The following is a 12,427-nucleotide window of genomic DNA, read 5'->3' as shown; positions in this document are numbered from 1 at the left end:
GCGAACAGAAGGTGAAGCTCTGGTGCAAGGGTCCATGTGCAGGGCGTGCGGGAGCCCCGTTGCTGGGGCGGACGGGTAGACGGAGCCTCCCCGGCACGACTGCATGAAGTTGCACGTTGACTTTCCTCCTGGCAGATGGAGCACCATGTTCCGCTGCCAGCGAGCGGGGAAAGGAGCCGATCTCTACCGAGCTTGGACTAAAGTCCAAGACCTGGATGCCCAGGTCTAAGGCCAGCAGGTCTTGGTCGCTGCAGAGAGCTTTATCAGATGGTCACGGTGCTCCCGTTGCTCCCCATGGATCCCGTTTCACTGGGCACCCGCTCAGAGCAGCGTTGAGCTGCCGAGTCCTGGAGGCACCGGCGAGCAGGGAGAGGCATGAAATCCGTTTGGAAACGCTCAGCTGCAAGTGCCAGGGACCGCGTTGGTCCAACAGAGCAGCCAGATGTGAACTCTGGATATCCTCAGATGGGGAAAGGCTCCATGCTGAACGGGGGAGCTAATGTTACCTGCATTCAAAACAGGATTTTAGGGTCGCCTCTGTATGCAGGTTAATAAATAGTGGTGTTTGTGCAGGCCTGGAAGTAAATGCTTGGGTTGGAGGATCCGTGGGCTGGTTGGGTTGGTTGTACACCAGCCCGTGAAGGCATTTCCAGGAGATGGAGTGCTGCGGATGGGAACACAGTGGGCAAATCTGTGTCACCCCACGTCATTGGCAGCAGCCAGACCAGGCAGCACGGCTGCTGTCTTCACCCCGGTCTGGCCTTAGTCCTTGGGGTTGGCTGTGAACAAGAAATGAAGTGCGGGTGCCAGAACACGAAATGGATTGTTTTGCAAAGACAGAGAGGCATTCGGAGAGGAAACTTTGCAGTGGGGCACGGGGTGTTTGCTTGGAGGGAAGGCTTTGGGGCAGCTCTGGCGAGATGCTTTTTCGAGGAGCAGTTGCATTCCTCAGCTTTCCTTCTCTCTGTGCGTGCAGCTAAGGGGGCCCATCTGAGTGTTAAACAGACTTACTGCAAGCTACTGCGTGCAAATGCAAACTGGCTTTGAGATGGAGCTTTTGGGACCATCAACAGATAAAATTCCCACTTTTTTTTTTTTGTCTTGAACATACAAAATGTAGGTTGGATTGTATGTCTCAATAGGTAGCCAATTTCTATTGATCCTCAGGTGTCCTGGGACATCTGGATGGCCAGGACTTGCCCCGTGAGGATGAGTTCTTCATCCCAGAAAGGCAGGTACCATGGAAGGTGATGGGGTGGACACATGGGCATCTTCAGCTGAGTTGCTGTTGCACGTGGTCGTGCAGGATAGTGTGAGGACTATTGCAATGGCTGGGAGATACCAGCAGTGCTTGTGCAGACGTGGTTGAATAATCTTCACCCCGTCACCAAGGCTGTGCCGGTTCATGCTGAAGGCCCCAGGTGTGCTGAGCTGAGCTCTGAATACAGCAGCAAAGCTGACTTTTGGAGGGCACTTTATATGACTCGCAGCTCCATCTGCTTCCATGAGTCCCTTGGTCTGCAGGTTTGTTCGGGTGTCCGGACACCTTCCTGGTGGCGATGCCGGGAGCTGCGAGGTGCCAAACCTGGGGCATGTCAAGCCCTGGATTCCTCTGGTCCCACAGGTTTATACTGTAGTGTTTGCACCCAAAGCTCCAGTGCAACAAGGCAGGTTTGTTGCTTCGGTGCAACCGTGGTTGGTTTTGGTTTGAGATCTCCAGTATCGCATTGTGTTTTTTCTTAAAAACAAGTAACATCTTGTTAAATTGAACATTTTCATTCCTTTGTAGTCCTTTACTGTGCCCCTATTTATTCAGTGACATCAGAAAACAATGAGAAAAAAAAAGTTCATTTTCTTTCTGCATTTGGCCAAAATGTAGATTGCAACAAAATATATTTTGGAACCCAAATGTGCTCCAAATGTGTGTTTTTTTTTCCCAGAGGAGACACAGCCAGATGAAGGAATCGTATCTTTTGTGTTTTAATGAGAGAGAAATAAGCGTGTGGAAGGATCCGGGGTGCGAGGGCTTGAGGAGGAGGCCGAGCAGCGATGCCGGGGCACCTCCTCCTGTCCTGCATTCTGCTTCCCGAGGGATGCATGGAAAAGGGATGAGCAAAGCGTGACCATTGCCGCTCGCCAAGCGGCCGAGCTGCCGGCGCGCGAAGCTCCTGGGTGGCAGCGGGATGTCCATGTGGCCTTGGAAAAGCCCCCAAAACTCCTCCAGAAAAGCCCCAAAGTCTCCACCCGAAAAGCAGGAGCCGGAGAGCGCTGCATTGCCGCTGTCCCGCTGCACGGAGGCAGGACGTGTCCTCCAGCCATGGTGATGGGGCGCTTCATCTGCAGCTGCTTCCAGCACGTACCCTGGCTCCGTGCTCCAAAGGGGAAGAGATTTGGAGCTTCCCAGCCTTGCAGATAACGGGTGAGGTGGCTAAAGAGAGGGGGTCTCACGCGTCACCTGGCGCTGGGGCTTGCGGGAAGCCCCCAAGAGGCTAACGCCAAAGCCCCGGGGAAGAGCGAGTGCCGCGGGAGCCGGGGTGCGAGGGGGGAGCCGGCCACCGCGCGGAGATCAGAGGGGCCACCTAGTGCAAGCCAAGTGGAATCGTGAGCGGTTTCAGCTGGCTGCTTATTGCGAACAGATGAGAGCCCCGACGCGACGGGCCCTTTCCCGACACCTCGGAGCGGGGCCGGGCGCAGCGGGATGTTCCCGCGGGAGAAGCGGCTCTTCCCGGCTGCCCGGGGCCGGGAGAGCAGCCGGCGGAGCAGGGAGGACCTTGTGCATCCCGGAGCAAAGCCTGTGCCAGGCAGGGCTCCGAGATAACGTGCCCTTGCACTTGGCAAACCCAAGCGACCCAGCAGAAACGCAGCCCTGTCAACGCTTGCCCAGCGATACGAGCTCTTTTCCCCCCTTTATTCTGCCTCCCCTGCTGCATTAGTCAAGACCATAGAATATTTGCCGGCCTCCCCTCTCCTTCCTCCGCCTGCTCTGCAAAACAGCCCCCGAAACGTGAATTCCTGGCGGAATAGCCTTGCGAAGGGCTAGGCAGTAGTCGTTGCGCCCTGGGTTGGTTTCGCAGCGCGGCTTAGCTGCGGAGGCCGGGGCCTCGCCGGCTGCCTCCCGGCCCGGCCCTGCTGTCCCCGGCTGCGCGGGAGGAACGTGGCCCCACGGCCGACCCCACATTCCCAGGGGTTTTCCAAGGGGAAGGCCAAGGCCGTTGGAGCTGGCGCTGGCTCCGGCGGGCAGCGTCGCCGGCCGGCGCGGGGCTCGTCCTGCCCGTGTCACGGGTGTCCCAGCGAGTCTGCGGCGGGTGCACACGGGGCCAGCAGAGACGGTTGGTTTCCTTGCCCTGCAAAGGTGAAGAGCTGCTGCGCTGTGAGGGTGCAGAGCCCTGGCCCAGGCTGCCCAGGGGGGCTGTGGAGATCTCCCAAACCCGCCGGAATGCGCCTGGGTGCCCTGTGCTCTGGGTGTCCCTGCTGGAGCAGGGGCTGCACTGGGGGATCCCGAGGGATCCCTGCCAACCTCAACCATCCCGGGATTCTGGGATTCCGGGGGATAGAGACCCGGCTGCTTTGGAGGTCACTTTGAGGCACCTGCAGCTCCTGCTGGCTCCCCGCTAAGCTCCGGGCGCTCTCCTGCTCCCTTTGAAGAGCTCAACCCCATCGGGGACCACCTGGATGACGGGATTGCTGCAGCAGGTCAGTTTGGCTGCTCAGCAAGCAGCAGTTTCTCTCGCTCTGCTCTGCTTCCCCATTAGGGTGCTCATGGGTCCCCATCAGGGCACTTACGGGATGAGGTCTTCCATGGAGACCCACCTTGGAGGCCAGCACTACCATCATCAGTGCCTTTGTGCTCAGAGGGGCTGCTCAGGCGTTGAGTTTTGCTCAAGTGTCTCATGCTCCGGGTGTGGGAAATGGTGCATTGGAATGGGCCAACGGGTGGTTTGTGCGGTGGGACTTCATCTCCTGCGTGGAGATGGAGGGGTTGAGCACAGTGCTTGTGGGTGCCTCTGGACTGGCACCAACTCAGCAGGCGCTGGGGTTGTTGGACAACTCCAGGGGTTCTCCCTTGGTCACCCCAGCAGCCCTCCTGCAGCACAAGACCCGGCTGATGTATGAGAAAGGAAGAGTCGCCGTAGGTTTTTCCCGCTTTTAGCAGTTTTCATTTAAAAGGAGTTGTTAGCTTGGAAACGGCACCCTTCCCCCTGCTTGGGTCAACACAGAGCTTAACGCGTCTCAGCGAGGCAGGGGGGAGCGATCGAAGTTTCCACGCGTCTTATTTTATTTTCCTAGATTAAAAAAATTTTGAAACGTGTAAATAAAATGCTCTGTTGCAAAAATGCTGGTCTATTTTTCCAAAGCAAGGCAGGGAACGGGCCTAAGTTGAAATATAACCTTGTAGGGTGATCTCCTAAAGTGAGAGCAGTTTCCCTGGGACTGAAGTGCCTCCCTCCACCCACAGGCTCCCTGCTTGAATATTTATGTTCTTATGGAGTGCGACACGTTCCTTGTTTTTTTTATATTGCTCGATAGAATGAATCAGAGTTTTGTAGCCACCGCAGTGAATTTATGGTGCTACGTATGTGTTGTGAATAATGCTGAGGTTTCCTGGGTTTAATTAAATGGGCTCCCTCGCTGCGGCTGCGCTGCTCGGGAGATGCTGCTCCGGCCTTCGCTGCTCCGGGCTCCTGCAGCCACAAACAACAAGTGCTGGCTCTGCGTCTCCAGCCTTCTCCCTCAACGTCCTAACACGTCTTGGTCCTGACTTTTAGGCTTCGTCTGGCACGTTAAAAGTGGTGGTAGATCCCTCGTGGGAAGTATTAGGAGTTGCAGCCACATGAATAGCTCCTTCTGCGGGGTGGGCGAGTAGCCAGCGTGTATCGTGGTGGCAGGACCACAAGCTCGTTGTCACAGTACTGGGATTCAAAGGCTGCTTGTTGGAAGAACCTGATTTAACAGCTCTTCTCCATTGGCTTTTGGAGAAGTGATGGTCTGCAAGTAGAGCATCTGGAAAGCTCTGGTCCTACCAACCAGCATAACCATGTGGCTGGCTGGTGAGGTGAGTTTGGCAGTGCTGGCAAGCACCACTCAGTGCTGTCTTCACCATGGAGGGTACCTGAGTAGCTCGTGGGCATCGTGCAAATCACGTGCACGTGGTCCTGTGACTCCCAAGGAGAACTTACGTGTGAACTCAAACGGTGCCACCAAGTAAATGAAGGCACAAGGCAATACCTACCTGACTGCCAGGAGCACCGGGCATCTTCCACCGAGCACCTTTGTCCAAGAGCTTCCAGGCTGAAGTCAGCACAGGCCTCCTGGACGTCTCCCTGCAAGATACAGGAGGGTGGAGGCCACAGAAATTTAAGTTCTTGCCTGCTTTTGCTAATGGGATTCTTTTTTTCCTGATTTATTTTTCTGGTGTGTTTTTAGGAGCACTTCTGGAGCTTGGACAAGACTGAAAATAAGATTCCACCACAGCTTATCCTGCAGATCTGGGACAATGACAAGTTCTCCTTTGATGACTACTTGGGTGAGTGGGGAGATGTTTGTGGCTCTCCTTAATAGGGGAGAATTATTGGCCACAATCCTCTTTATAACCCATTTTATATCCTCTGTTTCTAGCCACTTTATATGTCTGCCTTTGGTGCAGTGTCCTCCAGAAGCAGCACGTCTGACCTTTGAGCCCTCTCCAGCTCATTTCCATGCTGGTTGCTGTGTCCTTTCAGACGGGACCTTAAGATCTCAGGGTCCTGTCTTGCTTTAATCGGGATGTTTATATAGAAACACAGCTGGATCTAGCGCTTGCTTCTGCCAAGGCTGGCCTAGCTAATCAACCTCACCAATCGAGGGTTAGGCCAGGAAGGAATAAAATGTCCTCTAATACGAAACATCACAGTGCCATGCAGTAGATGATCTGTGCAGAAGTTGGAGATTTCAACATCAGGATTTTTTGGCTTGGATCTTGCTCTGCCTTTGTTTTGGTCACTAAAGAATTTTCAAACGTCAGAAATGTCACTAAGCAAGTGGGTGATCGAGACCCTTTTAAAGCCTTAACCTTGGATTCATTTGGCTGCTTTTTGTTCCCATTCGTGGTCTATAAAAGTGGTGTCTCTACTGTAAGGTGCCTTCCTCCACACAGCACCAGCTCTTGTTTGCTCTCCTCCATACAGCAGCCAACATCAAATTCCTTGCAAAATCCTACAAATGAAAATGCTCCTTGACTTTTGTATAGCACTTTTCTTCAATGGACCTCAAAAAACTGATTTCTTCAGTTATTGGCCTTGGATACCAGAAACTGTGGCACAGAAAACCTAATCATATAAGTATATTAGCAAATGTGATCCACCCATAGTGCTATGAAAAGCTACTGCCCCTAAGCTGGGCTTTAGTAGCAGATCTGGGACATGTTCTTGGCCCTTCCCAACTGCAGGAGCAGAGCAAATTGATTGGAGACACTTCAAGCTTACACATTTCACCTGGAGTCTCCTGGCCATGCTGATAGGTGGCAATGTGCTCAGCCCTTACAGATAGGCTATAATTCAATTTACTAGTCCGTTATCTCTCAGGAAATCAATAGTAGAGAGCTAAGCTCATTTTTCCTAAATGTTAGGAAAATACACTACCTGGAGGGCCACTCTTTGAGAAGGAAGCTGTTAATCTGGTGGGCTATCATTCGTATTTAGACTACTACCTTGGCTGGGACAATAAAAGAGCGTGTCAGGAGATGGGTGAACCTCTTGGCCAAAGCTGTTGTACTGCCTGTGCTGTGGGTGACTTCAGTGCGAGTTTCACCTGAATGTCTTGGTCGTCATTGAAAATCCTAGTCTGCCCAGTTGACCTCAGTGCAAACCATCCAAAATTAGAATTGCGTACAGGCAACGGCAGGAGGAAAGGAGGTAAAAGATAAGTGTGGCTTTCGTCAGAGTTCTGTTAGAGCTTGCTTAGTGATGAAAAATAGACACCCAGGAGAGATATAAATGCATTCCTGACTGTTGGACATTTTTCACCTATAGCATTTAAGTGCTTCACAAATGAGCTATAAGTATGTGGATTTGTGAGTAGGTTGACCAGAACAACCTGAATAGCCCAAGTACTTACTGACCCGGATAGATAGTCCAGCAACCTCTCCTAGAAGGACTTCATGGCTACCATAGCAAGAGAGTGGGATACCTTCGGGCCAGAGCTCGGTCCTCCCATGTGCAGTGGTGATGCTGAAACCAGTGCTGTGCATGGAAAATGACATCACACTTGAATCTACTCTTTCCCTTGCTGGGTGGGTGCATGCCCAAGCTCTCTGGGGTCTGGGGTGCCATGGTGAGGGTTTCTAAGCCTCCGTGGCAATATCCCTTGCTCTAAGGACCTGTTACGCCAAGGTGTCTTTCTTGTAACGTTCCTCCTTGCAGGCTCCATTCAGATGGACCTTAATCGGATGCCCAAACCTGCCAAGACTGCTGAAAAGTGCTCCCTGGAGCTGGTGGACGAGACCTTGTCTTCGGGACGTTTTGTGTCCCTCTTTGAGCAGAAAACCGTCAAGGGTTGGTGGCCCTGCGTTGCTGAGCAGGATGAGAAGAAGATCCTGGCAGTAAGGACGTCCATACTCGCTGGCAACAACTCGATGCATTTCTGGCTGGGGGGAGCTCACTGAAAGCGTTGAGGGAGGGAAGGGACTGGGCCAGACCCATGCAGGCAGCCAGGGTCCAGGCAGGAGGTTAGCTGGGCTTCGTCACCACGCGCTGTACATGTCTCAGGAGAAGTTTGTGCTTTTGCATTTCGCTTCTGCACCGGAGTTAGACACATCATGAAGCTGTAGTTGGACACTAACAGTGAAGCAGATGTTGTAGTCGTGCTTCCTGAGACCTTAGAGTCTAAGTTGCCCGAGGCTAGGCAATGATTTCCTCAGAAGTATTGCTTGATACCAGGTTTACACAGATTCTAATGCAGGTTTGTAAGCCCCAACTTGTAGCTCATGAGCAGTTTGCTGGAGGCTACAAAATCCAATTGCTCCATGTATTAATCTCAGTCGTGGGATAGAGGTGTCCCCAGTCTTGCAGATCTGTGTAATTATACATGTTGATGTTCTGTTTGCTGGGAATCAGCACCACCAATGGCTTATTATCCATTTTCATCTCCCACCTTCCAGTGTATAAGCTCCTCTGCCAGGCCTTTGAATTCCTTACGTGTTCAGCAGGGACACCAGCTCAGCTAATGATAATGTGCGGGAACCCAGCATAGCTTCAGCTGTTTTAATGGGAGGAAAATCCCAGTCTCCAATGGTGGTCTTCACTGGATAGGGATATTGAAGTGCTATCAGCCTTACTAGCCTCCTCACAGTGCTTTAGGTGGTGATTGATTTACACCTAAAGTATTTTCTTTCCTGAATGAATGCTCTGCATCAGAAATGAATTTCTCCTCGTTACCTCCCCGTTTTATTTAACCCATCTTACAGGGTAAATTGGAAATGACTCTGGAAATTGTGGCAGAGCAAGAGCATGAAGAGCGACCAGCTGGGATGGGTCGTGATGAGCCGAATATGAACCCCAAGCTGGAGGACCCCAAGTAAGGGCATCTCAAATGGAAAAAGTAATTGTCAGAGTACAGGGTTATTAAGGACCAAATTAAAACCTAGGGTCTCAGCCTGGGTCACTAAGGCTTGCTATGGTCTTGCTCCAGTTTTGGGTCCATTTCTTGCGTGCTTTGTTCAACTGTAGAAGCTGAGATGGTCCAAGGTGGTTGGGGGTTTGGCCTGGACAGCCAAGGAGGCCACTGACATCACATGTCCAGTGACTATGAGTTTCCAGGGTGATCAACCAACTCGTTACACTGGGATGTCCCAGTCAGGGTGGGTCCTCCCTTGGGATGCTCGGTCCTACCAGGAGACTTAGAAGTGACCTCAACTTTGTGTTGACTTCAGACGCCCGGAGACCTCCTTCCTGTGGTTCACCTCCCCGTACAAGACGCTGAAGTACATCCTCTGGCGGCGGTACAAGTGGGTGGCTGTCCTGGTCATCGTGCTCTTCATTGTGCTGCTCTTCCTTGGGATCTTCATCTACGCCTTCCCGGTACGATGGGTGTGGGAGAGGGGAGGGAAAGGAATCAGTCCCAGTGGGCACTCCCCCAAGCTGAGTTGGGGAGTTGAGCCCAAGTTGACTGGGGGAGTTGAGTCCAAGTTGACCAACCAAGTTGAGCCCAAGTTGACTGACCAAGTTGAGCCCAAGTTGACTGACCAAGTTGAGCCCAAGTTGACTGACCAAGTTGAGCCCATATGGGGCTGCCCAACCTCAGTTCTGTCCATGCTCAGGCTGGCTCTGCCTTGGCAGAGATGGTCCCGTGCAGGTGGCTGCCAAGTCCCACGTTGGTCCCGGGGGAACAGACCACCAGAAGCAGAGTTTGAGCATCTGCTGCAGAAGCAGCACCAGGCTCCCAGCTGCTTGTGCTTCGCCTCCTCTCTAACGAGGCCAAGGCTAATTAGCCACTTCCAAAGAAAGACCTGAGCCACTGATGTCAGAGGTGTTGGGAGTCAGTGGGAAAATCCCCAGGAAAAACACAGCTTAATTAGAAATCCGGCCATTCTGCAGGACTGAGCGGTGGCAAGGAAATAAAAAAGTAGCAGTCCGTAATAGTTTAAAGATGCAGGCGAGTTGCAGGCGTTTGGGCAGCCCTGGCTCTCATTATCAAGGCTTGGAACAGTTTATACATAGAGCGCGAGGTCCCAGACAAGGGGGAGGCTTTTCCACCTCGTTCATCAGGAGCGCGGCTTGTCCTTGCCCGGTTCCACGGGCAAACCCCGATAAATAAAGAACGGAGTGCCAGGCTTGCATTTGGCACGGGATGGGCTTTTGTGTCCTCCTCTGTTCCTGTGGCACCGGAGTAAGTCACGCCAGCTTTCGAACGCTGCTTGCCCTCCTACCAGACTGATAAGAAAAATGACTCACCTCTCCCTTTCCAGCACTTAACAAATTCTGCTCCTTGTGTATATATATATATATATATATACATTTTTTTTTTTTTTTAAGAAAAGAGCTCATTGGGGTAATTTATGCTCAGTAGGAGAGAGCGTGGCTGCCTTCCGCAGATGGCTTCGTGCGTTTGCAATGTGCAACTAGCAAGCGAGGTGTGGAATTTCTCCTCGCCATCCTAATGGCTTTCAGATGACTGGCAACCATCAAGAGACACGGCACGGCGTTAGCTCGGGCCTCTTGCTCTCTCTGTATCCGTGTATTCCTGGGCAGGACTCGAATACTTCTCCTGATGGAGAAGCAGTCCCTTAGGTGTTCAGTAGTAAGGAGGAGATAATTGTTCGAGTGCCGGTTTTGGCTCCGTCGCGTCTTCCCTGCTGTGTTCTCCAGGCGTTTCGTGGAGACTCCCCTTCATGTCAAGCAGCAGACACCAAACCTTTCTGAGCCAGAACTCAGAGTTTCCCTGGAGCTGCGAGTGGCTTTTGCGTCTGTGCCAGCGGTATCACACAAAAACAGCGTTAGGAGAAGCACAAATTCTTGAACTATAAATATTGATTTACACTCGTTATTACTTGGGCTTTTTCCTGTTTCCTAGCTAAATGTCGTATCATTTAATTTTGTTTTGGTCGGGTCAGCTTTTAGTCATATTTCTGAAAAGTGAGGCCATGTTTCATGGAATTTTCCCGTTTTTATGCGTTTGGCCAGCTTCCCCCAGATTTTTGAGGTCGCTGGGGCTGTATCTACTTGGAGGCTCAGCTGCTCTCCCGTTCCATGGAGCCTGGCAGGGTGCAGGATGGCCTGGGCACGGAGGGTGCTGCTGGCGCGCCGTGACGAGCACACTGAGACGCGGCGAGGAACGAGGAGCCTCGTGTGCCAGGAGGTTCCATTTCCACATGAGGAACTTCCTTGGTGTGAGGGTGCAGAGCCCTGGCCCAGGCTGCCCAGGGAGGCTGCAGAGGCTCCTGCTCTGCAGATCTCCCAAACCCGCCTGGATGGAGCGGGTGCTCTGGGTGTCCCTGTGGAGCAGGGGTTGGACTGGGTCATCTCTAGAGGTCCCTTCCACCTTCAACCATTCTGTGATTCCATGAAACCACGAGGGATGGCCACGAAGACACATGGCCATCCCTCTGCCAACCGACAGAGGGGTTGGGATTTGGCGTTGTCCATGGCAGGAGGACACGGCACGTGGCAGTGATGGCCCTGCTTTACTGCTTCTGTCGCTCTTTGTGCTTTGGTTTCCATGAGATCCCACTGGGGGCTTTCTGCTTGTTGTGAGCTCCACTGGGACCTGCTGGGCCCTTTTGGTCATCCCTTTTTCAGGAGATCAGTCACCGTGATCTATCTGATCTGGATCCCAGGACCAGCTGGGCTGGACCCCAGGACCTACAAGGGCTTGACAAGGGCTGTGTGCAGCACGAAGCACAAGGCAAGGCCTGAAAGCAGGAATGGGAACGAAGCCACTTTGGAAGACCCTGAGCCACTGGTTGATCAGGGAGGATTTTAGGAAATGCTTCTGTGAGCACCAGCACCCAAATGAGCCCACCCGAAGTGCTTAAGATGGGGACTGAGCTGCCCCGCTGGGGGAAAGGAGCCCAGCTCTGTCCAGAAAGCCTGTCGAGATGCATGTGCACCAGGCAAACATGTCCCAAGCGGTCCAGAAGAGCCCTTGGGAGGAAGACTTCTGCCTGCTGAGAAGAGGAGGCACCTACCTCCACTCATGGGGATGGAGGAGCCCAGTGGCAGGACCCTTCCTGCGGGTGCCTCAGCTACCCCTGCAGCTGCTGCCCTGCCATCCGAGACAGGAGGCTCCCCTGAAAGCCACCCCACGGCATCTGCACGGGCTCCCGGCACAGCAATGGGAGTATTTGGATCTATTCCTATTCCCCACGTAGCGCTGAGAGCTTCGAGCCACAGTCCCAGCTTGCGGGCGTCGCAGGTCAAGGGTATGAGCCCATCACAGAGCCGTGCGCTCCTGCCCGTTATGACCATGGATGGGCTGAGAACTTCCCAGCACCATCTGGTCTTGGGCTTCTCCATGAACATGGAGCAGCCAATGTCTTGGCCTCGTTTGCGATAGCCATCAAGTGATGCTCGACAAACCAGGGGAGCGTTTTGCTCCTGACATGAAGAAACAGAAGCAGTTTGCAGAACAGGCTGCATCTAAAGGTACTTCAGTGACCAGCACCTGCTGGAAGCGGAGGGATTTGGAAAGAATTGCAGCTATGTGCTTGTGTGTTTCCTCATTTCCAGGATGTGGTCAGGGTGACCCTGTTTGTCCCATTCTTCTTGGACAACCATGCAAGTTTCTCACCGAGTTGCCTGTGCATCTTCCAAACTGGTTGATAACCCCCATGCACTGGTGACCCAGCCTGTCCATGCAGAGCTCCACCAGCCTTTGCAGAGCGAGGACAGACGTGCCCATGGGAAGAGGCAGTTGGCACTTCAGGAGGAAGAGGAGGTTCTTCAGGAGCCTTCAG

General features: G+C 53.0%; 1 protein-coding gene across 1 annotated transcript in view; it reads left to right on the top strand.

Moving 5' to 3' along the window:
• DYSF (dysferlin) overlaps positions 1-12,427 on the top strand; it is a 79,785-nt gene that overhangs the window by 63,851 nt on the left and 3,507 nt on the right. Inside the window, exons 53-56 of the mRNA XM_026048862.1 lie at positions 5,425-5,524; positions 7,398-7,576; positions 8,441-8,550; positions 8,906-9,053. Of these exons, the coding sequence (XP_025904647.1) occupies positions 5,425-5,524; positions 7,398-7,576; positions 8,441-8,550; positions 8,906-9,053 (537 nt within the window). The remainder of the gene's footprint in view (positions 1-5,424; positions 5,525-7,397; positions 7,577-8,440; positions 8,551-8,905; positions 9,054-12,427) is intronic.

Source organism: Nothoprocta perdicaria, unplaced genomic scaffold (assembly GCF_003342845.1).
Source record: "Nothoprocta perdicaria isolate Ctin4 unplaced genomic scaffold, notPer1 scaffold_58, whole genome shotgun sequence".
Lineage (NCBI taxonomy): Eukaryota > Metazoa > Chordata > Aves > Tinamiformes > Tinamidae > Nothoprocta > Nothoprocta perdicaria.
Note: the sequence above shows the minus strand (reverse complement) of the source record. Positions and strands in the feature narration are given on the sequence as shown.